The sequence below is a fragment of the Squalius cephalus genome (genome assembly GCF_949319135.1).
Source record: "Squalius cephalus genome assembly, chromosome: 20".
NCBI classification, from domain to species: Eukaryota; Metazoa; Chordata; class Actinopteri; order Cypriniformes; family Leuciscidae; genus Squalius; species Squalius cephalus.
Window position 1 is genome coordinate 21,002,723 of NC_137141.1, and position 23,171 is coordinate 21,025,893.

A 23,171-nucleotide genomic window follows, 5' to 3' on the forward strand; every position below is an offset into this window, starting at 1 on the left:
AAGAGGGGGGTTTGAAGGAGGGGGGATGTTGAGTGGGGCAGATCATCTTAACAGACAGTTACATATTCACAGTTACATCTCTTGTGAGAGCAAATGTTCATTTGATGATTTGAGATTGTGAATCCATACCAAAACTTTTCAAACTGGGGTTCTAGGAGATCTGTGGAACATTTTAAATATTCAAAATATTTGATGTGTTTTAACACAAAAACTAAACTAAGCAAATATGCATAGTTATGTGATAGATGATCATTTCTCCTTCTTTACAACATACACGTTCAAAAATAATTCAAGAATTTTATTTGTGTCTCTTTCTAGGGAGTTTTTCTTCACCATTGTTGTCTTTAGCTTGCGCACTAATTATACGGTACTATTTTCTGTAAAGCTGCTTTTGAATTTTTTTTTTTTATCATTATTATAATAATTGTTACAATTTTTAAGTAATATAAATGATTATACATATTGCTTTGCAAATATTTTTTTATATATTTTTCATTTATATTCTAATACTGGGTTGAAAACATATTGCATGTAGATACTTAAAAACGTAAAGTAAATCATTTTTTTCAGATAATATTTCAATCTTTGTTAGAAAAGGGGTCCCTCACAAGGGAAGCATCATATTTGGCAGTCCTTAGCCTTAAAACTTTTGAAAAACTTGTTATAGCAGGATTTTGCAGGCCATGCTTTATGAATATCAACCAATTTTTTTGTAACAAAACAATCCAACATTTTGAATTCACGTCAAATAAAAGTACGCTTAGGTAGGTTATCATGATGGTTTCCTTTAAACTCTACAAAGCATACTGGCACTTTCATGGTATAGTGTTTGTTTCTATTCTAGGCCTCGAGGGAATCTGTATGTGGAACACAACTAACCACTTTTTGTGTCTTCTCAGGTGACAAAAATAGTTCATGTTTCTGTTCAAAGGAGTAATCCTCATGTGAGATGTTCAATGAATGTACTTGCCCTAATGCCTTATGAGATATAAACTATAAAAACTTGTATTATCAGTGTTGAGAACAGCTTTAGGGAAAAAAGCAGAAAAAGCTCTCTCTCTCTCTCTCTCCATGCATTTATCTAGCATGAGATCATTTCTTGGCAGTCACATGGCTCCTTCTGACAGCCAGTCCTGTCTCTGCTGTTACAATCGATAAAGCAATTGGTCCATTGTTATATAAATGTAAATTCAGCCTTGTCTGAGAAATACCATCTATTTTCATTCATGTGACAACACTGCATAAAAACTCTGTGAGTTTATTCTTGTCAGGATGTGCGATACGGAAGAGGCAAAGCAAGATAAGAACTGCAAAGAACTGTTTGGATAATTACACAAATTGATGAATCAACACAATATTATGAATACATTTTGAAGATTTTAAATGCATGTATTTACAAATATACATTTATTTACAAATTTAAAGCATCAATAATGTTCAAAAGATTTATAGATTTTCATTATATGAGTTACAGTGAAGGATGTTTTTCTCAATAAGGATGGATGGATGATATCACAATATTTCTTCAAAGTAATTTTAAGGCATCTTTATTCATTTCAGGAAACTTTTAAGGCATTTTTTAGTTTGTACATCAATTACAGTACATTTGATTAATCAAAAAACATACATTACTGTTCAAAAGTTTGGAGTCTGTAAGATTTTTTAATGTTTTTGAATTAAGTCTCTTATTCTCACCAACACTCTAAAAAATAAAAAATAAAAAATGGTTGGGTCACAAATTGTTGGGTCAAATTTAATTAAAATTTTAAACCCAATGGTTGGGTTTGTCCATATTTGACCCAAACATGGGCTGAAACAACCCAGAATTTTTTAGAGTGAAGGCTGCATTTCTTTGATCAAAAATACATGTAAAAGCCCTTTCTTTCACTTTTGATCAATTTAATGCATCTGAATAGAAGTATTCATTTCATATATAATATATTTTTAAAAATTGTTAACCCACATTCAGTCCCAAGATGAAATATGTAAAAAATATAAAGGTCCTCTTTGATTTGTTTTGATTTTATCATGAAGCTTTTAACACTTACAGTATACAGTATATGCACAAAAGTAGTGCTATATTTCCAGTGCTTGTAATAAAGTAAACTGAACTTTAATGGGTTCTGTGAAAGTACAAAGAACACTAAACTCATTTAAATCTAGTAACCTTACTGTGTAAATGAAAGTTTCCCAAGCTCAACATTCTCGAACATCCAGCAAAAACATATGTTAGACCAACCACCGAAACTGGGCTGAACAGCTTTTTACTTGCTGCAGAGAGTGTGTGTTATTTTTAGGTTTTAATAGACAAGGTGACAAAATGCTTGAACACAAACTCACACTTCCTGTGAGGCTGTAGCTCGGGATCACAGCCAAGCCGACGGGAGAGTGTTCTGTCCCCTGAGCAGTCAGGAACACTGATGGGAGTGCGTGCCAATCACACGCCTTTTGACAGAAGCAGGTTCCTCCTGATTCTTAGATCAGTTCATATATATTCAAATGTAACTATAAACTCTTTCCCAACTCTGAGGACTTTCTCAGATTTAAAAAAGTTCAATGAAGCTAAGTGATTTGAAGAAAAAGGACGTTATTATTATTATTATAGTCCAAATTTAATGAAATAAAACTTTGGCTTCCAGTGTCAGTGATACATTGAAAGTTCTGCATTGAGTTTTCTTGAGGGGCGTCTCTCATCGCCCAGCCTCTCAACAGAGTGAGAATCGTCTGGAGTTGAGGTTCATTTTGGTGAGACCAATATGTTTGAGAGTTGTGGAAAGAGTGAAGGCGGCTTTCATGGGGATGTCACACAGCAGGTCTGAGTCCTCCTCGCACTCCTCCAGCTCATACGTGGCGTCATCCAACATCTCTTTGTGACGGTGACACACCTGTTCCACCTTCAGCCTGTGGATCTCCACCCGTAAGCGAATCAACTGCCGTGCAAGACGGTTATCCTGCATCTGCATCTCCCTCTGAGAGAAAAAAAATGTGTGTGTGTGTGAGAGAGAGAGAGAGAGAGAGAGAGAGAGAGAGAGAGAGAGAGAGAGAGAGAGAATGATTTTATAGCTTGTACATCGCCGGTGCACTACAGCTAAAACCAGATTCTTTGCTAACCAGCAGTATATAAGATTAAATTATTCAGAACAGCAGTCACATTCAAGTTTCTGCACCTGTGTGGCATTTAATTGTAATATGCCAAGAGACATGTCACCTGTGTTACAGTATATATGCTGACGATTTCAATATGAGTTGACATGTATCTCACTTCACAGCAGTCTGGCTTATTAGCCAATTGCTTAACTTTTATAATCTGTATTATATATATACTTATTTAACATAAGTAATTTGGCATTTTCATACACTACTGTTCAAATGTTTGGGGTCGATATGATTTTTTTTTTTTTTTTTTTTTAAGATGCTCAATAAGTCTGCATTTATTTGATCAAAAATATAGTAAAAAAAAAAAACAGTAATATCCTGAAATAATATTATTTCAACTTAAAATAACTGTTTTCTATTTGAATATATTTTGAAAATGTATTTTTCCTCCTGTGATATTAAAGCTGAATTTTCAGCTGCCACTGCAGCGTTACATGTGTCTTAATATTTTTGTGGACGACGTGATGCATCTTCAGGATATAGAAAGATCAAAATAGAAATATTCTACAACATTATAAACTAGGCCTACTGTCCCTTTTGATTATATTAATACGTACTAGCTGAATTCGAATGGTATTGTTTCTTGAATGTTTAAGAAGAACTTGAAAAAATGTTTTGAGTAGCCTACCTATAATGACCTAAAGACATGTAGAAATTTTAAAAATCCCAAAACCACTGTTGGTGTATATTTAGATAGATAGATAGATAGATAGATAGATAGATAGATAGATAGATAGATAGATAGATAGATAGATAGATAGATAGATAGATAGATAGATAGATAGATAGATAGATAGATAGATAGATAGATAGGCTTATGAAATATAAAAACAATACCAGTTCGTTTCTGAGCCACTGTAACGCGTCGTCTATAGTATCAAAGCCGCATATATTCTTAAAAGGCATCCCATCTTTCCAGATGTCGGATGGCTGGGTGTCCTCCTCCACAGATCCTGGGCTGCTGACATTTGAACTCTGTGTAGCATCAGTCCACGGGTGAGCCTGCAGTCGCTCCTTCCATTCTAAATACGACGGTCTGCGCGTTTGGAGTTTGAGTTTCTCTGTCAGGGCTTTCACACTATCCAGATCCACCATATCTCCCTCAGAACTCTCGTCTGCTCCCAGCTCTCTGAACTCCATCACTGAGCTGCTTTCACTCCAGCTGGGCGAGACTGTGACTTGTGACTGTTCAGACATGTGTACTGTGCCTGGTCATGTGCACTAGTGATTAATCTCAAGAGGTGTGCTGAGCTCATGTTTATATAGACAGAAAAGTGACCGCCCATGTGCTGCAGCCTAATGTCATGATCAGTGTTTAATCGGAGAACTTTAGACAGTCTGAACTTGTAGGCTATGTTGCGGCCGGGCGCAACATTTCGTGTTCCCATGTGAAACTATTGAAGTGGCACAGGGTCACTGGCTCCCTTAAAACCTATTGTAAACAGCTTCACACACCTCACAAATAAATCACATAGGCTAAAGTGAAAATAGTGTTAGGTTCCAGGACAGACAGTTTTCATCAAACACTATGGTTTCACAAAGGCAACTAAGAAATGACAGTAAATATTTAACTGATGTAGCCTATCTTGTGGCCCAAAGCTCGCTCACACTTTTTATCTGTCAACCAGTCATCGCGCCTGCAACAAACTTGAGTCTTTTCTTTTCAACTGTTTTATAACAGAATGTCTCCATCTTCTGCTAATGTTGAGAAATTGCAGCGAGAATCTATTTAGCTAAGAATTACATTCTAGCATCAGAATCCGTCAGATGTATTCTAAAACGAACGGCAGGCCTGTTATTGCCATTATTTAATAATATTGAAAGATTAAAAAAAAAACAGAAAGTAAAATTTTTCTAGATATATTTTTTCACAGTATAAATGGATCTTTATACGCTACCCGAGGACAATATATTAGAGGATGTCCCTCGCAAGACTTACATCAATAAATGTAAAACAAATGTTTAAATGACTTTAAATCCTGACCAAAAAAAGAGAAAAATTCCACGTTTTATCTGAATTAGGTTATTTTAGATGTCAAGTGAAGTCACCTTTATTTATAGGGCTTTTTACAATACAGATTGTTTCAAAGCAGCTTCACAGTGAAAACAGCAAAACAATGCAAACAAGTTTCTTTAAACCATACTCAATTTAAAAAAATACTTAACTTACACTGACTAGCATGCTATAGGCTATTAGTCCAACAAAAATGTTTGCAAAAATGCTAAATTAAGTATCATTTCCAGTCAAGATGCACAGTGATAATGTTGACTTGAAATAGGCCTACTTAATTCTGCATTTTTGTGACTTATTTTTGCAAAATTATTATTATTATTATTATTATTGCTTTATTCATGTATTTCTTAATTCATTGGCTGTAGCTTATGCCCTCCCCCATGTCATTTTTTCCTGCTCCTATACCATCATCATCATCACCATCAGCATGATCCAGAGACACCCTCTCAAGGATCAGTTGAAAGATCACTAAAAACTGTAACAAATTACTTCACAATTATGCCAGGAAGAGTGATAACGGGGAAAAAAACAGCCACAACAATAAACAGAAACATCACAAAAAAGAGAAGAGGGCTGGGACTTCAAGAACGGAAACGAAAGCAGAGAAGCAAACAAAACTCTTATGAATCGATCGAGCATACACACCTCCCGCTGCTCGATTAGTGGCATTTTATATATTCGCCGGTAAGTTTTATAACAGCATACATTAACATCAAGAGGTGGGACACAGTTTAGTAAAGTATTGCCTTTAAACATTTGCGGAAAACTGAGACCCGGCGTAGTGGCTCGCCCACCGGCTCTCTAAACTCGAGAAGTTGCTACCAGATGGTGGTTGTTGTCATTGTGAAATGGAGTTGTCGGAGCACATTAAGACGGCTAATGTTGAAGATGTTACCCTGAGAAGACCTTTCCATCCCGCGCTCAGAGGAACCCTGTGCGTTACCAGCCACCACCTTCTGTTCTCAGACAGAAAGGATGAAGATTCCTGGCAACTTCTTATTCTCCTCAGAAACATCGATGCCACCGAGAAAAGGTAGACAGCTCAGCTGTTCATCAGCTGGAGATTATTCCCTGCTGGGGGGGACTCCATCATAAACCAGCCTAAATTGGGTTGCTGGTATTTCAATTTCGTTTTATTGGTGTAACCAAATATATTTAAGTTGATTCAGTTATTTTAAGTAATATTTTGACTTTATTTATTGTTTAATGTTACCATATTAAGCACTTTTATTTCACCAGGTTTAGGCCTATGTAGCCTAAATAATATGTCTGCCCTTTGTAAATGCATAAGTCATATTCTCATTATTACGTGTAAATCTTTAAATCTCATTTGGGTCATGATTACAGCTAAGGTTAGAAAATTGTGTGTGTGTTTGATCCCTGAAGTGACCTTCTTCTGTAATATTAAACTCTAATTCTCTCTTTCTCTAATATAACCCATCACTTTTCCTGCGTGTCAGTGTCGAGAATCTATTTGGATACCCCAGGTACTAAAGCAGGCCCAGTGGCAGTGGGCAGCATCTCGTTTCAGCATAAGAAGGCAACTTCTAAAATGAGCTGCGCTGGCAATGTGTTCTTAGCTTATGGCAGGGAGGAGAACAGAATAAGCATATTTTGCAAGATCTTTTGTGCTTCGCAATGAGCATTTACGCAAAAGATAATATCACTCTGACATGCTTTTTGTGTTTTGAATACATGCAAAGCAGCTATTTGTGCAGAATATATTTATGTTTGTAATCTAATGTCCAAATACGGAGAGGAACTAGCTTACATCCTATTAAAGTTATATTTAGAGCTCAGTCATACCTCTCTATTTATCTCAGAGTCTCTCTGCTAGCCTTACGCACATGGCTTATTTTTGCTTCCTGCTTCTGTCTCTTCTGAGGCCCCACTGGGGATGATTGTATGGAATTTGAGAATGTGAGTATGTTCTTAAAAATGTGTGTGGGGGTGTTTGTACGTGTCTAATACAGGGCTGTGGGATCCTCTGGTACTATCACCATTAAATGTAAGGACCTGCTTGTTCTTCAGTTGGAAATTCCTGGAATGGAGGAATGTCTGAACATAGCCAGTTCTATAGAGGTACTAATATTGTTCTCACTACTCGCGCTTGCGACAGGGATTATAAATATTGCTCTCATTAATACTCTGCTGTTCAAAAGTTATGTTTACCAACGCTACATTTATTTGATAAAAAGAAATTCGTACTGACCCCAAACTTTTGATTGTACATTCGAACAAACCCCCTAACCCTCCCTAAGTATTAAATGCGCAACTTGTCCCCAACCATTTGTGCTACGGACATAAATTAAACCTCAAATCAAGCAGTTTGTTGAAGAGAGGTGTCTGACTTGTAATTCAACTTTACGAATAGCAATAATACACTAATACAATAAAATTAGGGTTGCACCTATAGCCTATTCAATTTCTGCCTTTCATGTTATGGCTGATAAGTGTTGCCCAATATTAAAATTTTGTACTATTTTGTCTAAATAAAAACTAAAAAGTAAATTTAGGTGTCATAACATAATGTGCAGTATGAAAAATGAAGATTCATTCTGATTTGCTAAAGCATACATTTAGCAGTGTTACAATTTTATTAGTGTTTTTAATGATTCACTTTGAATTAGTATTAGATGATGGCAAAGGTTTTATCCAAATGTACAAATTGGGGAAATTACCATGCACAATTAAATATCCAATAATGGCAGATATCGATAAATTAAAAATGAATATATTGAGAAAATCTTTAATATCTTTTCCTCTCGTCAGTAAAGCATCCTGGAAAATCCTAAATACTATGGGTCATTACAAGTTGTCATTCATTACTTTTAAAGATGACTTAATATGACATAAAGCATATATTCTGAAAGAAGCCAATCTTCACTCTTGACACTGGCAGTAAAATAAATGTTGAGACCAGCACTGCCTCATCTTTAATAAGAGTTTACTCTGATATTGTCTCATGTCTCTGTAGGCTCTCTCGGCTCTGGAAAGTGTGACAGAGATGTATCCCTTTTTCTATAGACCGTCACACCTTACTCTGCATGGCCCATGGGGCCTGTCCTCAACAGAGAAATATTACAAACAAACAGAAAGACTGGTGAGCTGTATTTTTCTTTCATTTTCACTTCCCTTTCCTTCAGACCAGTTAATGGCATTCTGTAATTCTCTCACTTTGAAAAACACACAAGAAAATAGACAAACACAGACAAATGATGCTCAAAATCATTATTTAATGCAAGCCATTGCTTAGTTTCCTGAAAGGAAGTCAAACAGGATGCACTTTGTTTGCCACAGGAAACTAAAAGCAGTTGTGAGACATGTGGACACTTAAATTCACAGGAAACAGTGTGTATGCTTTCTCTGTAGTTAATAGTTTTTAACCCATATGCATATTTTTTATTTTCTATTCCTTGTTTCGTTGTTTGTGTCCATAGCTTTCGTTATCACCCATTGTCGTCTCACAGCTGTTTCACGGGCCTTCATTTCTTTCCATAGCTGTAGATGTTTATCTCTCGCCTCCTTTTGGCATGACATAATATTTGTATCACAATTACTGTGTTTTTTACTTGTCACTCAGTTTCATATGCTGTATAGCTTATATAAAAATTGCTTATTTATAAGAATATATTTATAACTATTTATAACTAATAAATATATAAAGCATATATGCATATATATTTAACTGTATACATGTACATGCTTGTGTATGTTCAAAATATGTGCATGTGTGTGTGAACAGTGGGACAGGTGGAGAGTCAGTACAGTAAACTCAGATTACTCTGTATGCCCATCGTATCCATATGCGGTCATTGTGCCTCGCGAGGTGGATGATGAGAAGCTGGTCCAGTCAGCCCGGTTCAGACAGGGCGGCAGATTTCCTGTGCTCTCCTACTGTCACCATAGGAACGGAATGGTGAGTGTAGGATGTTTCAAATCATGGCCGTAACCAGGGTTTGAAAAATGAGTGAGTTTTTTTTTTGCCAAACCTTTTTGCCATTCTACACTTTGGGTACAATTTGTTAATACTTTACTATAGGCTAGGTAATTTTATTATTTTTTATTATTATTATTCATGTAATAGCCTAGTAATTATTGCTGTAATATATTTAATAAGCATTGCTATATGGATGATAAATAAGAACTTTGTCTAGTGTCACAAAAGACTTAGTGAAACTTCACAAACTACTTCACAAAAGACTTAGTTAAACTTCACAAACTACTAAACTGCAATACAATAGCATAACCTTCCTTGAGTGTTTGCATATTTTGCATATTTTTCATTCTGTAACCTAACCTACTTGTTCTACAGATCTGTGTACTAGTGTTATTATCATGCTACTTTTTGATAGCGTTAATACCGTTTCTTACAGATAACTTCACAAATGTGGTTAACATGGGCCTTTTTTGATTGCTGTCAGTTTAAGTGGTGGTGATTCAGTGTTGCCAGATATTGCTGCAAAAACAACAATCCCCGCCCAGCCCTCTCCCCAAAAAAATTTGCCCGAAATAAGCTGAGATCTTGCGTTTTGGAAATAAAATAAAGATATGACCAACCCTAACTTGCTACTTCCCACTTTATTAACTTCCTAAAATGCCACATTAACACTTAAACGCATACCTCGGGTCTTTAGTGACCCGGGACATCATTCACTACCCTCCTCCTCATTCATTTTTTTTTAATCAGACATCAACCTTCTTAGAATTCCACAATCAATTCATTATAAACAATATAACAAAAGAAAAAATATATTTAAAGAATGCTTGTTTTCTCATTCATTTTATGTAAAAATTGTATAGGGTCGCTAACGACCCTATGTGTGTAACAGTATAAGTATATTTTTTCTGCACAACAATAATTTAATCTTTGATGACTGAATAAGTGCCATTAACCTGTATTCCACAAAGTGGCAATGTCTGATACATAATGATGAAGTGACGTTTCAATCATAGTTACCGCAGGCAGAAAACAAAAGAATAGAAAGTATCATCAGCAAAACTTGAAATGGCTCAGCGATTTACTACAGAGCAAGTACTGAACGCAATCAAATATTAGTGTCACTGTCACTTGGTGATGGATCTGGTGAAGAAACTGTCAGCGATCAAAATATTGATTTTGAAGATGTTGAAAATGATAGTTTTGAGAATATGTTTGAGTTCGCGAATATGAGCCAGATGCAGAATGTACTGGGAAATGAGCTCTGACGAGGACAGTGATGATGGTATAAAACATCTGCTCAAACTAAACCCTTACAAGCTCCAAAAGGTTACAAAATAGGCTTTAATTTATTCTTCTGTAATTGCATGTCAGGAGAGTTTTATATTATCGTGACAGGTAGAGATCCATCCATGTTAGATATACACTCACCTAAAGGATTATTAGGAACACCATACTAATACTGTGTTTGACCCCCTTTCGCCTTCAGAACTGCCTTAATTCTACATGGCATTGATTCAACAAGGTGCTGAAAGCATTCTTTAGAAATGTTGGCCCATATTGATAGGATAGCATCTTGCAGTTGATGGAGATTTGTGGGATGCACATCCAGGGCACGAAGCTCCCGTTCCACCACATCCCAAAGATGCTCTATTGGGTTGAGATCTGGTGACTGTGGGGGCCATTTTAGTACAGTGAACTCATTGTCATGTTCAAGAAACCAATTTGAAATGATTCGAGCTTTGTGACATGGTGCATTATCCTGCTGGAAGTAGCCATCAGAGGATGGGTACATGGTGGTCATAAAGGGATGGACATGGTCAGAAACAATGCTCAGGTAGGCCGTGGCATTTAAACGATGCCCAATTGGCACTAAGGGGCCTAAAGTGTGCCAAGAAAACATCCCCCACACCATTACACCACCACCACCAGCCTGCACAGTGGTAACAAGGCATGATGGATCCATGTTCTCATTCTGTTTACGCCAAATTCTGACTCTACCATCTGAATGTCTCAACAGAAATCGAGACTCATCAGACCAGGCAACATTTTTCCAGTCTTCAACTGTCCAATTTTGGTGAGCTCGTGCAAATTGTAGCCTCTTTTTCCTATTTGTAGTGGAGATGAGTGGTACCCGGTGGGGTCTTCTGCTGTTGTAGCCCATCCGCCTCAAGGTTGTGCATGTTGTGGCTTCACAAATGCTTTGCTGCATACCTCGGTTGTAACGAGTGGTTATTTCAGTCAAAGTTGCTCTTCTATCAGCTTGAATCAGTCGGCCCATTCTCCTCTGACCTCTAGCATCAACAAGGCATTTTCGATCACAGGACTGCCGCATACTGGATGTTTTTCCCTTTTCACACCATTCTTTGTAAACCCTAGAAATGGTTGTGCGTGAAAATCCCAGTAACTGAGCAGATTGTGAAATACTCAGACCGGCCCGTCTGGCACCAACAACCATGCCACGCTCAAAATTGCTTAAATCACCTTTCTTTCCCATTCTGACATTCAGTTTGGAGTTCAGGAGATTGTCTTGACCAGGACCACACCCCTAAATGCATTGAAGCAGCTGCCATGTGATTGGTTGATTAGATAATTGCATTAATGAGAAATTGAACAGGTGTTCCTAATAATCCTTTAGGTGAGTGTAGATGTGGGTCACTAAAGACCTGAATATTTAATAATGATTGGTGAAAAATTCATGCATTTAAGGGAATAAAGTCGTGTGAGTGGTGTAAGTGACCCTTATAATAACTGGATCTGGCAACACAAGTACTGAAAGAACAGTACAACCATAAAACTGAACAAAGGTGTAACATTGTTTCCAGCATTAAATCATTTTTCATCAAAGTGAAAAATGCATCATACAGCTCAATTTTAAATTTTGTAGGCTAATAAGTAAAAGTTATTTGCATCCATTGCCTAGGTGATCATGCGAAGTAGCCAGCCCTTGACAGGAGCCAATAGGAAGAGATGTAAGGAGGATGAGCTCCTTCTCCAGGCTGTGATTGATGGGTCAGTGTTGGGTTACATCATCGATCTGCGTTCTACCCAGCAAGCCCAGCAGGCCCGGATGACAGGAGGAGGTTTTGAGTCTAAATCCTGTTACAGCCACTGGAAAAGAATCCATAGACACCATGAAAGGTGAGAGGGAATATTACAACAAGTCATTTTTAATTGTCTGAAATTATGTAACACGTTTGACTTTGAAACAGATCTGCCTTTGGCTTTGATTTTGCATGTCATTGTGTGTGTTTACAGGGGTAAGGTTCTTCAGGAGAGTCTTATTAAGCTGGTGGAAGCGTGTAGTGACCCGTCTCACAGTGTGGACCGCTGGCTCAGTAAACTGGAGAACTCCAAATGGCTTTCTCATGTTCACAGTGCGCTGTCCACTGCAGGACTGGTGGTAGAGTGTGTGGAGAGGTGGGAAGATCTATTACTTTGGTCTTTTGAAGGGACACTATATAATTCTGGGCTCTCTGTCACCATCTGTGGTTAAAACGTACAATTGCAGTTTTATTAAATTATTATAGGTTTTCTGTAGTGACTCGGTTTAACACTAGTTGTCTATGTACTGGCTCAATAATTCATTTCTAATAGAAACATTTTATTCTCTGTAGTGTACCTTTAACTATTATTGTGGTTTGCTTTTTACATTCTCTCTATTATTATTTTATCCACAGCCTTTGTGTAACTTACAGATAAAATATATATTAGGAATTGTGTGTTTTAATGTTTTTGATGTCAGTTATGGTTGACAAGCATATTTATTAATTTGTTTCTTAATTTATTCTTGTAATGGCAAAGCTGAATTTCAGAAATCATTTTAATATGCTGATTTGCTGTGCAAGAATCATTTCTTATTATTATCAATGTTGAAAACGGTTCTGCCACTTAATATTTTTGTGGAAACAGAATTTTTATTTTCCAGGATTCCCTGATAAATAGAAAGTTCGAAAGAACAACATTTATTTAAAATAGAAATATTTTGTAACATTATAACTTTACTAACCCTTAACTTCTAAATGTGTGTGTATAAAAGTGCTGGGTAGGTTGCTGTCTGGTACTGATTCCAAATTACATCCATTACATTACACATTTTAGGTAATATAATCCAGCTACTTTTTATAACATTGTATTAGTAATATTGTACCATATTGATATAAGAATACAAAGAGAAAGAATATATATATATATATATATATATATATATATATATATATATATATATATATATATATATATATATATATATATATCTCAACAACATGAAATGCGTTAAACATTAGATTGTGTCAGGGTTCATGATGGAACAGCAGGTGGTTTGTGAGTTTAATGAAATAAAGTTTAATTTAATGAGTTTAATTAAATAAATCATAAAAATGTCAAATAAATAATTTTAAAGTAATAAAAGCCTTCCAAGGACATAGAAATACATGTTAAATTACTTGTTGAGTGATAATTCGAATAATAATGAATGTGTTTGTCAGGAGTTGATTAGCTATGCAATGTTGAGAAAACACTTCTTAAAAGTGAAATGATTTCTGTAAATCCAGAGAATAAATGCTTTGTGGCCTCCCAGTTTTCCATGTTATTATCTGTTCTGTAATTACAAGTACTTAATTTTTGTAATCTGGTATTAGCTGTTAGCTAACTCTGGTGCAATTACTCTTAATTGTGCATTGTCCCTGTAAAAATAAACAATAAAGTAAAGTTACGTAATCCAGATTACATGTGATCAGTTACTACCCAGCACTGTGTGTGTATATACTGTATATATATATTTTTTTTTTTTTTTTTTTCTCTCTCGGTTGTTTGTTAAATCCTGTGCATGGCTCTGGGTTGTATTGTTCTGGCATATGGTCTATTTTTGTGTGGTCACTCCTGGCACACACATGGCTTTGAGATGTATCGCTCTGGTCTGTGCTCTGTTTTTTGCAGGGATGGTCACTCTGTGCTTGTGCATGGCTCTGAAGGGACCGACAGCACTCTGCTGGTGAGCTCATTGGCTCAACTTATCCTAGACCCAGCCTCTAGAACTCTCACTGGCTTCCTCGGCCTGCTGGAGAGGGACTGGATACAGGTGAATGTTTGTTTGTGTGACATCATTTGTGCTCAGGTATCTGTGAAATTTGTGAATGTTTACAGATGCATTATGCCAACACTTTTCTAATAAACTACACCCAATATAGTCTCAGATCTGATTGTCAGAAAGTTGATGAATTGTATGTTTGTTGTTTCTCAGGCTGGACACCCCTTCCAGCAGCGCTGTGCTCATTCGGCGTACTCTCATGCCCGTCTGAAGCAAGAGTGCCCGTCCTTCCTGCTGCTGCTTGACTGTGTGTGGCAGGTGTGGCGGCAGTTTCCTCTGGCGCTGGAGTTTAGTGAGGCCCTGCTGCTCAAATTGGCACAAGAGGTTTACGCTTCTAACTATGGAACCTTTCTATGTAACAACGAGCAGGAGAGGTGGGCACAAATTATCCCTATATGACACTCATTATTATTATGCACTATACTGTTCAATTATGCACTATACCTTTATTGTCACTTCTGATCAATTAGAATAAAAATAGTATTTTTTTAATTTATTTTTTATTACTGACATTATTTTTTTGAGCAGTAATGTATGTATACTGTATTATCTGTTTATTTAAAATGTTTGCCTGGGATAGATGTGCTGCAGGAGTGAAGGAGAACACACACTGTTTGTTTCAATCCCTACTGAGTCCTGATATTGAAGAGCAGTACCTCAACCCACTGTATGAACCCACTGATTTAGCCATTTGGCCTTCCGTGCATCCTCAGTCCTTACAACTATGGACAGGTTAGGTCCAGATTATTCAGTAAATACACACATAAATACAAAGTTACAGCTGTGGTGTGATGATATTTTTTAAGTTTTGGGGTATTATTAGTGTGTAGGTCCTCATTATCTCTATGGGTTTGTTGGTAGGGCTGTTCCTCAGGTGGACTGAGTATGCTCAGAACATGGAGGAAGCTCGAGAGGAGGTGTGGAGCATTGTGAAAGAACACCGTGAGAGAGCGGGACCTGACCGGACCAATAATACGCCTAGTACACACTGTGACACCTTGACCCCATTTGAGAACCTCATGGATGAGCTGACTATTTTGTGACCTCGTGGTTGAAAGGACATTGTAGAGACTGTTACTATTATGCATGTCTTGGCAAGAATTAGTCCAATAAAATGGGTATCACTGCCAATCAGATATAAAGTAGTTTATAAAATCTGATGTTCTGTCACTGAATCGTAATCAGACATGCTTGCATTTGAAGATCAGACATATTGGCGGTCCTCTGCCTTACTTTCAAGCAAAATGCTAATGTAAATGATGTGTTTATTGGAGTGTGTTTGAGTAGTTTGTTGGGATTTACTGTGATATGAGACAATATCAGTGATTATGTTTTATTGTAAAAAAGTTTTACACTGTTACAGACAGCTGAATGTTGAATCAGGTGAATGTGAGAAGTTTTAATACCTACCAGAAGGAGATTTTTATTTAGTTTCAGCATTTGCCATTGGAGCATGGTTTATAGCCTAATTAATTATTGCACAGCTCTCTGGAATACTTGATTCTGATTGGTTAATTGCCACATTCAGCGTTCAGATATTTTCAAATATAACTTGTCTAGGGAAATGTTTTAATAAATATTATTAAAAATGTTTTCTAGCGTGTTTGTATTGTATACATTTACTTTTTATTTGATTTTAGAATTTATTTGAATTTTTATAGAATGTATAGCCTAACTGACATATTTTTTCTATTCAGAAATGATTACATTATATTATTATTGTTTGACATGTTTGACATTAAATTATATTGTAATTAGCCCTACACATTATTTGATTATACAATTATAAAGGGGAATCTGAGCATGCGCACACAAACACAAACAATAACATCTCACTGGCCAATAAAGTCTTCAGGGTAAAGCCCCAGCTCAGCTAAACTCACCCACACAATATAATTCCGGAGTGGGCAGCCCGTCAGCAAGTTTGTCCTCTTGTAGCGCTAATGGACACCACAGTCATTATCACGCGACCGCATGTGCTAGCATAACGATACAACTACATTTCCCAGCATTCTCTGCTCCGGCCGCTTTTTTATCCAATGGTCATTCGATGCGCTCCTCCGGCAACCAATCGGATAGTAATCTCTTAATTCTAACGGTTAAATACCATGAAAATCCCTCTTATCAGCACTATTTACTTACTTAATTTTCCACCTCCGGATACACCACAGCAATGTTGTGATTTTGGTGCAAGACACGTGTTTCACATCATCACGGATTTCAAGTTTTGATAAACTCAAGGTGAGATGTTGCGCTTTTTCTTGATCTAGCTTCTGATTTACATTAATCGTGTATCAATCAGCTCAATTTTAAAGACTTGACATTCAGTTTTAGCTAAAACTAAGAAACAACATGTAAATAGTTACTGTATTCTTTCTGAACCATTCGGTTTGATGACTGAAATGTTTATTAACTGGCAGATAGACGACATGCTGTCAGGTGTCCGGGTGTGTGTCCGCCCGCTGTGTAAAGGTTGGTCGGTTCGCGGCATGAGTTTGTCGCCGCGTCAAATCAACCGATGGCCGAACAACGAGTCCTCCGAGCCTCCTACGGACAGTCCTCGAGTCCTCATCACAGGTGCCATCTGTTCCCCAGCTGCTTAAATAACGCGTGATAAACTGTAATGTTTTGGTGGAAAAAGTCATCCGTTCCATCATGTCTTCTATGTTTGTTTTCCATGCCACGTAAGAGGCGATCCTATTGATCGCCATGACAATAGGTTGGGAATAAACAGTGTTAAAAGCGCTCCGCGTGCGCACAATGGAGCGCGCGGCTGTTTTATGCTTGTGCAATAGCGTGTAAAGAGTGTGTAAATGGGCTGTCAGTTGAAGTGGAGCTGAAAAATGTCTGGACAATAACAATCACGGAGCCTATTTTAAATTAATTAGGCCTGTTTATGAAACTGTACTGCCATTTGTGAGCTTTTCGATCTTTTGAGTTCTTTATTTGCCCGTGCACTATATTTGCAGGCACACTACAAATAGCATCATATGGGTTCTTCTAAGCGCTTACCAAATTCACAATAATCCTAGTAGCTACTTAGCATATGTGTTTTAGGCATCAGTCTAAAGTAATCACTGTAATATAATTATTTATTTTTTTAGTTGTATAGAGTTGATCCCACATGATGTGTGCGTATCATGTTTTCTTTTATTGTGCATTCACCTCTGACCTCCAAAAAAATGCAAACATAAAAGTGACATTTTTAATTAATATTTAGATTTAGGGAATTTATTCAGCTTACTTGCTGCTCAGTTGTGACATGAGTGGTGACATTTCTGGTTGTTAAATTTTTGTTGCTAGTGTGTGTTTAAACTCCTTTAATTGTTGAATGTGTTTTTCTCCTGTTAAAAGGTGGCCTAGGACAGCTTGGAGTTGGTCTAGCTCAAATGCTGAGGTTAGTGAACAGCTGAAAGATGTGTAGCGTGGGAGAAATCAGACTCCAGCACACACAATTTTTAGAACTTTGCATAGATTGGATATTTGCCTGGCTTTGCGTTGATATTTACTATGAACATTTTCTGTGAAATTCTGCAAACGCTGAATGAACGTTTCACTTTTATTTTGTCTATTTTGTTTCATAATCATATTTAACCCCTTTTACATCAGGCAGCAGTATGGAAATGAAAATGTCATCCTGTCGGATATTAGGAGGCCTCCCGCTGAAGTTTATAACATGGGTATGTTGACTGACTCTCAATACGGCTCTGATATGGGCAAGGCGGTTGCATCAGGTGCAACATATATATAGAGCCACATGGACAGTGTGGTGCCTTGAACTGGCTGTTAAAGTTTACAGTAGCTATAAATTTATTTATCATGTTGCTCTTTTATTTCAATACTCCAAATAAATTTCAGTAACACCGGATAAGGCACTATATGTTATCATTAATTAATAGAATAGCTAAGGTGAAATAACAATAAAATAAATCTTAAGGTATTTATTAATCTTATAGTATCAATTTGTACATACTCTACCGTTCAAAAATTTGGGTTTTCAGACGTTAAAGCTGCAGTCTGTAACTTTTTTCGGTAAAAAATTATCCAAAATAAATTTTTGAGCAAGTACATAACCAGCCAGTGTTCAAAACTATCTGTACGAGCATTTCTTTGCGTCATTACGTCACATCTGAACACATAAAGAAGGTTTCCCGGCTAGTAGGCTATATTGTGTGTGAGGATGTTGGAGGTGGAGATTTATAGCCTTTTCTCACAGCACTTGATATAATTAAACTTATCAGTTTGATGGTGGATCCAGAAAGGTTCAAACAACAATCACCAGTGACAACTGGAGATTCATCCGTTGTAAAATGCAAAAGACTTTGGACTTCGGAGTGGCTTCAGAAAAAAAGAGACTGCAACCGGGCCCATGCGAAAACAAGGATAAATATCGGAAGGGCATTAGTCATGCAAAGCTGATGTTGTTAAACACTAACAATTTGAGAACAAACGTGATGTTGACGTGATATAAGCGATCATTAGATTTAATCAGTGCGATTTACTGCAATGCTTTTTTTCCCCTTAGTTGATCAGAACAAAAGTGGATGTTACTTACTTGTTCAGATGACATTTTCCAGTGAAAATTCTTATGTTGATCATACTTCCAAAAAGTAGAATCTGTAATTGAGAATGACAGTATCCACATCACCGGCGCGGTGACTGACAGCCGCACATTCTCCTCAAAACATTGGATTCATCCGCGCTGTGCCGAGGCACAACCCACGTAAAGTTGATAATTCCGCGAATAACTGCAATTGCAGATTTCGAACAGAGATGGCGACAAAGAGGAAAAACTACGGACTGCAGCTTTAACTATAAGTGATAGTATATTTATGAATTAACATTAGCCTAGATTCATGCTGTAATAAATATTGTTTATTGTGAGATCATGATCATGTTAACAAATTGAACCGTATTTACATTTCAATCACTTGGCCTCATTCATATTCCTATTAATAAAGCTCGCATTTAAACTCCAACGTCTGTTGTGTGTTTTACCTCACAGGTCCATTTGTATACGCTGACGTGCTGGACTATAAAAACCTGAGGGAGCTAGTTGTGAATAACAGAATCACCTGGCTGGTGCATTATAGTGCATTGCTCAGTGCTATCGGGGAAGCTAACATGGCTCTCGCCCGCACCATCAATATCACAGGTGGGAAAACTCTGTCACACATGTTTTAAGCGTTAGGGTTAGGTGCTATGACTGACTAATTTACAACGTAAGGTTTCCACTATCCCTGACGTCCCACATTCTGTCCTTCTCCTGTTGCCCCTGTCCTGATATCTTCTCTTCTGCTCACCCCACTCCTCTTTCTTTAGGTCTGCATAATGTGTTAGATCTGGCTCTGGAGAACTGCTTGCGACTGTTCGTACCCAGTACCATCGGAGCATTTGGCCCTTCGTCTCCCCGCGACCCGGCCCCTGACCTCTGCATCCAGAGACCTCGCACCATTTATGGAGTTTCCAAAGTCCATGCAGAGCTGATGGGGGAAGTAAAGATTTATGTTTTTTTATGTTCTAGTTAGTCTTGGGAAATGAATTAAGTCATTAATTAATTAATATGTATATGTATGTATATACTTTGTAAGCTTAATGTGAACAATTTCTCACTTACATCAGGGTTTCCCAATAAATAATCTAACGTAAAATTTTAATAAATGAATAAATGGGACTGCATGAAAATGTAGAATATAGCTTGATGACATGATCAAATCAAAGGCTGCAATTTGATTAAATAACTGTATTCTCTGTTTCAGAGTGAAGAACATTATTATTATTAATTATTATTTTTTATTATCAACATCAGAGAACTTGCAAATGTTGTTAAATTCTTGAAATATTAACTTAAAATCTCAATGGGTACTTAAAGTAAATATTTTACATCTAAGAGGTTTGGCTGACAAAATAGTTTTGGACTTAAATTATATTTAATTATGAAATGCCAACATCCTAACTGTGTTCTGATTGGATCAGTATCTCCACCATAAATATGGCCTGGATTTCCGATGCTTGCGATACCCAGGAGTCGTTTCTGCCCACACCAAGCCAGGAGGAGGCACCACTGGTAACTAGCCTCACTTACAAACACAAAATCTTTAGTTGTACAATATAAAGACACACACATTCAAACGTATTCACTTATTCATTGAGTTGTCATTTACTTACAATAAACAACACACCTAATCTGACCTATTTAATCGTATATGTCCTCTTTTCCTCAGATTATGCTGTCCAGATCTTTCACGATGCCCTCAGCACCGGCCACCATGAATGTTACTTGCGTTCCAACACTCGGCTTCCCATGATGCATATCTCTGACTGCAACAGGGCCACCATTGAGTTCATGCAAGCTCCTGAAAGCCGACTTTCACTGCGTACTTACAACATCGCAGCCATGAGCTTCACACCTGAGGAAGTGGCAGAGGAGATCCGTAAACACCTACCCCACCTGAGGGTCACGTACAATCCTGATACCATCCGGCAGACTATTGGTAAGAACAGTGTGAGTCAATGACTTTTTGAAAGAGTCTGAAATCATGTTTTTGTTTTATTGTACAATTGATGCAATCAAATGAAAGACTTATACATGTATTTTAAAATTTCAAAAGTACAAAACAAATAAAGGAATAGGCCATAAAACCCTTGATAACAATCCATTAATGCAATGATCTTAATGTTCATTAAAATGTACGTTCCTTCTATAGCGGACAGCTGGCCTGTGCGGTTTGATGACTCTAACGCCCGTCAGGATTGGGGATGGAAGCCTGAGTATGGCCTCTCAGAGCTGGTTAGCAACATGCTGACCTCCATCCGTGAAAAGAGAACCAATGCAGGACTACCTGTCAGCTAGCAGGTCTTCTCAGGGACTGTAACACAAATCACCAGCATTTTTCCAGTACATTTCTAAACTTATCTATCTCAAATTTCTTTAGACCAGGACTCTCTGTCAGTTAGAGAACTGCTGACACTGACAGTTCTCTACAAACATATGCTTGTGAAGAAAACATGTAAACCAACAGTGAAAACTCACATTCTCTCACTGCTCAGGAGACTCTTGCTGCGTCCGAAATCGCATACCGTATAGTAGGCGCTACATTCGATTTGATACTTGCTTTGCGAAAAAAAGTATGTTCTATTTAGTGTGAATGTGTGTAGAATGAATGCAATTCGGACATACTATATCCGCCATGTTGTCACTGTCATGTGACCTATGGCATCAGTTGCCAGTGGGTGCGCACTTCAGAATCTCGCCGGAAGTAGTAGGTCATTCGGGTACTTTCTGACCTAGTGTTTTCGGACATACAACTTGGCTCACATACAGTTTTTTCCCTTCTATATAGTATTTCGGATGCAGGGTCTGTCTTTCTACTCTGTGATCTATTCTTACATAGTTTTTTAGTCATCATAGGACAGGGGAAAAACAAGAAAACGACAAAATGCTGATGAATATAATAATAATAATAATAATAATAGCCTAATGATAATAATAATAATAATTTCACACATTATAGATGAAACAGTCCAATTTCATTATTTTAGAGACACCACACAGTTTTTTTTTTTTTTTAACTACATGAAAATAGCGAGTTCTGGCCCCAATTTTCCCTTAAAGACTTTCAACGATCTGATGTTATAACTAAAACACTGCTTTCACTGCTTAACCAATCCTGACATTCTTTTTGCGAGGGGTTAAATTTGAGTCTTTTTGTACAAATACAGTAAGGACCATTAGACACCTTTCACTCTACAGTGCTCTAGACCATGTACCGTGTGTCTTGGTTTGAACACAGCCATGGGCAGAAAAGGCTTCACTACCAGCTCTAGTGTGAATCAAAAGATGATACTGCCTTTAACTGCTATCTGTGATGCATTCACAGTTGCCTGAATTTTGGGTTCTGCCCACTATTGCTTGTATTGGCTTTATTTATTCTGAGTCAGTTATCAAGGGCTCTGGATTCACAATGTATAGTGTGGTGGTGTGAATTAAGTACTTAATCACTCAGCATTGCTGATGTATTATTTATTCACTATGAAGAGATATTTTTTACATTTTTGTTAACTCAGAAGAGTAAAACTAATGGATAAAACACCCAAGGTGGCCTTGCAATAGAAAGGGGAGAGTTCTTTAGCTTCTGCCTGTCTGAAAGTCTTAGTCCGCCTTCTGTATAGCCTAGTGCAGACAAATAAAAATGAGTCTTAACTAAGACAATATGTAGAATGAATCACCCGTTCCAAAAGCAAGTGTGATTTCTGGACAAAACATATTGTGTTCACAATTGAAACTGCCTTAATTTTCAGTTATCATTTAACCTCAAAAGTTGCTAATGACTCACATTCAGAATTGCAGTGTATGTCAAATAAATGACTTTAATACAGCAAACAGTTTATGTATTTGTTCAATGTTGTTTTAGAAATGAATCATGTAAAATATTTTTTTAATATATTTATTACATTTTTACTTCTTTAGTTGTCCCAGATAATGCCAATGTCAATGTCAATACATTTATAAGGCTATTGCCCAATTAAAACAACACAGATCACAGACCATAGCCTAACTTAAAAAAAGCAGATACTAACATAAATAATACAATAAAACACATAAACAGTCATGGGTTAAAAGCGATAAATAAAATACGTTTTTTAAGGTGTGATTTAAACTCACCTTTTTTTTATTAGACTGAACCTCAGAACCAGTTGCCTCAGTTCACTAGTTGACTCAGAGATAGGACGGCGCCAGACCATTCAAGGACTTATACCAACAACAGATTTACTAACAAACAACTATATATTTAGGAAAAACGTTGTGCACATTAAATTACAAAACATTACGACAAAATGTATGGAGGAGGTTTCCTAACAAAATATAATGATAAATCAAATGTTCACATGATCACATAATAAATAAAATGATTAAAATGGCTGCTCAAATGAGAAATCAAATTCTTAAAATTTCAAACATTAAATCAAAT

The 23,171-nt window shown here is 36.9% G+C and overlaps 3 protein-coding genes across 5 annotated transcripts; 2 read left to right on the forward strand and 1 right to left on the reverse strand.

Annotated features, from left to right (window-relative positions):
* Nucleotides 1–1,202: 1,202 nt before the first annotated feature.
* On the reverse strand, nucleotides 1,203–4,489 carry fam167b (family with sequence similarity 167 member B). The gene is made up of 2 exons (XM_079852808.1): nucleotides 3,994–4,489; nucleotides 1,203–2,969 (listed from the first exon to the last, which is right to left on the reverse strand). Exons 1-2 carry the CDS (start codon nucleotides 4,351–4,353, stop codon nucleotides 2,706–2,708), a joined length of 624 nt encoding a protein of 207 aa, XP_079708934.1. The 5' UTR covers nucleotides 4,354–4,489; the 3' UTR covers nucleotides 1,203–2,705.
* A 1,086-nt stretch (nucleotides 4,490–5,575) lies between these two features.
* On the forward strand, nucleotides 5,576–15,955 carry LOC307147803 (myotubularin-related protein 9-like). Of its 3 annotated transcripts, XM_079852795.1 has the most exons (11): nucleotides 5,746–6,203; nucleotides 6,631–6,657; nucleotides 7,144–7,252; nucleotides 8,148–8,273; nucleotides 8,916–9,089; nucleotides 12,034–12,251; nucleotides 12,369–12,530; nucleotides 14,049–14,190; nucleotides 14,353–14,573; nucleotides 14,780–14,931; nucleotides 15,061–15,955. In XM_079852795.1, exons 1-11 carry the CDS (start codon nucleotides 6,019–6,021, stop codon nucleotides 15,240–15,242), a joined length of 1,698 nt encoding a protein of 565 aa, XP_079708921.1. In that variant the 5' UTR covers nucleotides 5,746–6,018; the 3' UTR covers nucleotides 15,243–15,955. The 3 variants fall into 3 exon arrangements, with proteins under 3 accessions (XP_079708922.1, XP_079708921.1, XP_079708923.1); XM_079852796.1 differs by lacking the exon at nucleotides 6,631–6,657 and having other exon boundaries at nucleotides 5,576–6,203; XM_079852797.1 differs by lacking the exons at nucleotides 5,746–6,203; nucleotides 6,631–6,657; nucleotides 7,144–7,252 and adding an exon at nucleotides 7,005–7,090.
* A 410-nt stretch (nucleotides 15,956–16,365) lies between these two features.
* Nucleotides 16,366–22,579, forward strand: tdh2 (L-threonine dehydrogenase 2). The gene is made up of 9 exons (XM_079852803.1): nucleotides 16,366–16,440; nucleotides 16,620–16,776; nucleotides 17,554–17,596; nucleotides 17,809–17,879; nucleotides 19,205–19,354; nucleotides 19,522–19,694; nucleotides 20,176–20,266; nucleotides 20,424–20,693; nucleotides 20,907–22,579. Exons 2-9 carry the CDS (start codon nucleotides 16,629–16,631, stop codon nucleotides 21,050–21,052), a joined length of 1,092 nt encoding a protein of 363 aa, XP_079708929.1. The 5' UTR covers nucleotides 16,366–16,440; nucleotides 16,620–16,628; the 3' UTR covers nucleotides 21,053–22,579.
* The last annotated feature ends 592 nt before the right edge of the window (nucleotides 22,580–23,171 follow it).